At 36.3% G+C, this 3,922-nt stretch overlaps 1 protein-coding gene across 1 annotated transcript; it reads left to right on the plus strand.

The window, feature by feature from the left end:
• Positions 1 to 734: 734 nt before the first annotated feature.
• On the plus strand, positions 735 to 2,781 carry LOC124374730 (the record flags this gene model as incomplete). The annotated part of the gene is made up of 2 exons (XM_046832895.1): positions 735 to 1,319; positions 2,630 to 2,781. Coding segments are annotated over exons 1-2 (737 nt in total), but the record flags the coding sequence as incomplete, so codon positions are not given.
• Between the last annotated feature and the right edge of the window lie 1,141 nt (positions 2,782 to 3,922).

The following is a 3,922-nucleotide window of genomic DNA, read 5'->3' on the forward strand; positions in this document are numbered from 1 at the left end:
CCGCACAAATATTTTGCCGTCTCTACTACTCCAGACGTACTTGAAGCCCTTGTTTCTGGCAGCTTCCTTGGTTTTAGCCAGAAGCAGCTTGTTCTCAGGTGAAATATGTTCGTTTACAAACACCTTGGCAGAGCTCTTGAATCCTGGGTTGATCATGTTGAGCATTAGAGGCCGCATGCTCTTGTATTCCCCTGAATCCAGGTGTCCCGCTCTTCGTAGGTCGACGAGAACCTTACGATGATGGGTGGTGTCCTCTTCTTGTTAAAGGATGGGATGCGGTGGGCTGCGACGATATTCCCTCCTTTTTGAGTTCAACCCCACTGCCTCAGCGACACTTTCCAAGACTCTGAGTACGTTTTTCTCCCTGGGTTTCGGGAATGCCATCAATCTCGACATTCTGCCTTCTTGAGTACTGTTCCAGGTTTTCTCACTCGTACGTGGAGGCCGGAGATGTATTAATAATATATATATATAATTATATATATATACATATAATTATACAAACAAAATTATACTTGGTATTGTATAACGTGTAAACCAGAAAAGTCCTCTTCGGTGGCCAGCGGTAAGTCAGAAACGGTATCAATCTTGACTAAAGAGTTTCTTATCAACACCATAGAAGGTTTTCAAGAAAGAAATGCTCGAAGAATTTAAAAAGAATACCGCTGACAACGCCGAGCTTCGCACCTCGCTTAGCTTTGTCTATGATTCCATGGATAAGGTGAAACACTGTCATGAGTGAATTATCGAAAGAACTAAAAAGAGTCCTGGCGGAAAATACCCAATTAAAAAAAGAGAACCAAGAACTACGAGGGGACATCTCCGGCCTCCACGTACGAGTGAGAAACCTGGAACAGTACTCAAGAAGGCAGAATGTCGAGATTGATGGCATTCCCGAAACCCAGGGAGAAAACGTACTCAGAGTCTTGGAAAGTGTCGCTGAGGCAGTGGGGGTTGAACTCAAAAAGGAGAATATCGTCGCAGCCCACCGCATCCCATCCTTTAACAAGAAGAGGACACCACCCATCATCGTAAGGTTCTCGACCTACGAAGAGCGGGACACCTGGATCAGGGAATACAAGAGCATGCGGCCTCTAATGCTCAACATGATCAACCCAGGATTCAAGAGCTCTGCCAAGGTGTTTGTAAACGAACATATTTCACCTGAGAACAAGCTGCTTCTGGCTAAAACCAAGGAAGCTGCCAGAAACAAGGGCTTCAAGTACGTCTGGAGTAGAGACGGCAAAATATTTGTGCGGAAGGAAGACGGAGAAAAGTGCAAAAAAATTGATAGCGCAGCCGATCTAGAGACACTACAAGTAAGCTAAGATCTGCAAGAAGCTAAACTCTAATACCTTTACATTTAATTATTATCTGTTATGTTAGACTATTTTTCTATTTATTTGCTAGGCCAATTATTTTTTTGTTTTATTTTACTGCTGTTATAACAAACCCTTATGAGCTTAAATGTATGTAGTGTCTTTGATACTCTAGACAAAACTTTTTTTGAAATCGATAATTATAAAAATGTTTTATGTATTCATCAAAATATTAGAAGTCTCCGGAAAAACTTTAACTTCTTTTTAGCTTATATTCAACCATTAAAACGAGACATAGATGTGATAGTCTTAACCGAGACTTGGATTTGCGAAGAAGAAAAAATTTTACTTTAAAATCCCAAACTATTCTTCTTTCTTTTATTGTAACATATTTAAATAGATCAGGAGGAGTAGTAGTTTATATTATCAGCAGAATTAAAGCTAATTTAGTAGACTGTGTTATGACAACTGCAGATGTTTTATTATTAACAATTAGTTTTAACGATATACCTTTTTCATTAATTGGAATTTATAAAAAACACGAGTTTACTGTTAACAACTTCTTAACTGAATTAGAACCTATTTTTAGTAGATTTAAAAACCAATTCAATAATTATGGGCGATTTAAATATTGATATAAAACAAATCAAATACAGACACAGACGCCTACTTATCTCTCATGTATAAACTATAGTTTTACTCCTTTAATTGATAATTATACTAGAATAACTAAGGATTCTTCTACTAATATTGATCATATTTTTGTAAGACACAAATGTTTAAGCAATTTCAAAACCCGGAATTTTTCAAATAAATATTACTGATCATAGCTTAGTAGCCCTTATCATATCAAATGAAAAGCCCAACGATAGATCTACAGAAAAAACTTTTGTTAAAAAAATAAATTACGATGGTGTTAAAACTGCGTTGATGACAACATACTGGAGTAGTGTTTTTAATTGGAACGATGTAGACAATGCTGTTCACTCTTTTTATTCAATTTTAAATAACTGCATTCAGCAAAATACGGAAGATATAACAATATCGAACAAATTTCACAAAGCTAAAACAAAAAGTCCGTGGATTATTGAAACAATACTTAAAAAAATTGAGAAAAGAAATAAACTGTTAAAAAACACAAAAAAATAGACCATTTGATCTAGATTTCCAAAATTATGTTAACAGATTTAAAGCAAATCTCTGCCTTGAAATTGACAACGCGAAAAAAGCTTTTTATCATAAATTATTCCAAAAACACGCTGGTAACACTTCTGAGCAGTGGAGAATTGTAAACAATTTAAACTGACCAGAAAGATAGAGTGCAAATAACTAAGATAAGATTAGAAGACGGACGGATAGAACAGAATCCGCAGGCGATAGCGAACCTGTTTAATGATTACTTTGTGTCTGTTGCGCAACAGCTGATAACCAGCCCTCCCGGCCCGCGTCCCGACACACTCAGGTACTGCCAGCACCAGCCGCGCTCGCTGTTCCTTAACCCTGTCACTCATCAAGAAATCTCTTCCATCATTAAAAGCCTAAAAAATAAGAAATCAACCGGCTGTGATAATATATCTACTCATTTAATAAAATTCATTGAACCTGAAATCTCCAAAGTTTTAGCATTTATTGTGAATTTAAGTTTCTTAAGTGGAAAGTTCCCTACTAAATTCAAGCAAGCAACTGTGGTTCCAATATTTAAGAAAGGTGATAGGGAACTTTTACAGAACCACAGACCAATCGCTCTATTATGTGTATTCTCTAAAGTTTTTTAGAGATGTATGAAAGCAAGGTTTGTTGTCTTTTTTAAATAAAGTAAAGTTTTTCTCGCCCTATCAATTCGGATTTACTGAAGGAAAGAGTACTGAGACCGCAATTACAACTCTTATGGAAAATGTTTTACACAGTATTAATAACAATAATAAATCTTCCGGTATTTTCATAGACTTTTCAAAGGCTTTCGATTTAGTAGATCACGGAATACTTTTAGAAAAACTTAAGGCTGCTGGAGTAAGGGGAGTTGCGCTGGACTGGTTTGAAAGTTATTTAACGAACCAGAACTCAAAAAGTGAATATAGCTAATATTACCAGTAACTCAAAAACCTGTATCCCGGGGGCGTCCCTCAAGGCTCTGTGCTTAGTGCAAACTATGTTTTTAATATTCGTGAATGATTTACTATGCGTTCCCTTCAAGGGAAGAGCCACAGCTTTTGCTGACGGACATTGCTCTTCAATATAATAATACACACTGGACTAACATTTTAGAGGAAATGAAATTCGACATTCGGTCATTAAAAGCGTGGTGTGAAAATAATAACATAAAAGTAAACGCCGAAAAAAACTAAATTTATAAATTTTGGTCTTAAAACGTTTTTCTTTCGACAACAACTTGAAATTTCACGTAAATATTAACTGCGAGAATGACAATAAATGTAAATGTCCAGTTATAGAGCAAGTGAATCAAATCAAATACCTTGGCATAATAATCGACGAATCATTATCCTGGAAACCACATACAGACAATCTACAGTCCCAATTAAGAAGAAACGTCAGAAAATTTTACCTTTTTGAGGAACTTGCTACCTGAGGCTGTAATGCGCACC

Source organism: Homalodisca vitripennis, unplaced genomic scaffold (assembly GCF_021130785.1).
Source record: "Homalodisca vitripennis isolate AUS2020 unplaced genomic scaffold, UT_GWSS_2.1 ScUCBcl_9812;HRSCAF=18429, whole genome shotgun sequence".
NCBI lineage: Eukaryota > Metazoa > Arthropoda > Insecta > Hemiptera > Cicadellidae > Homalodisca > Homalodisca vitripennis.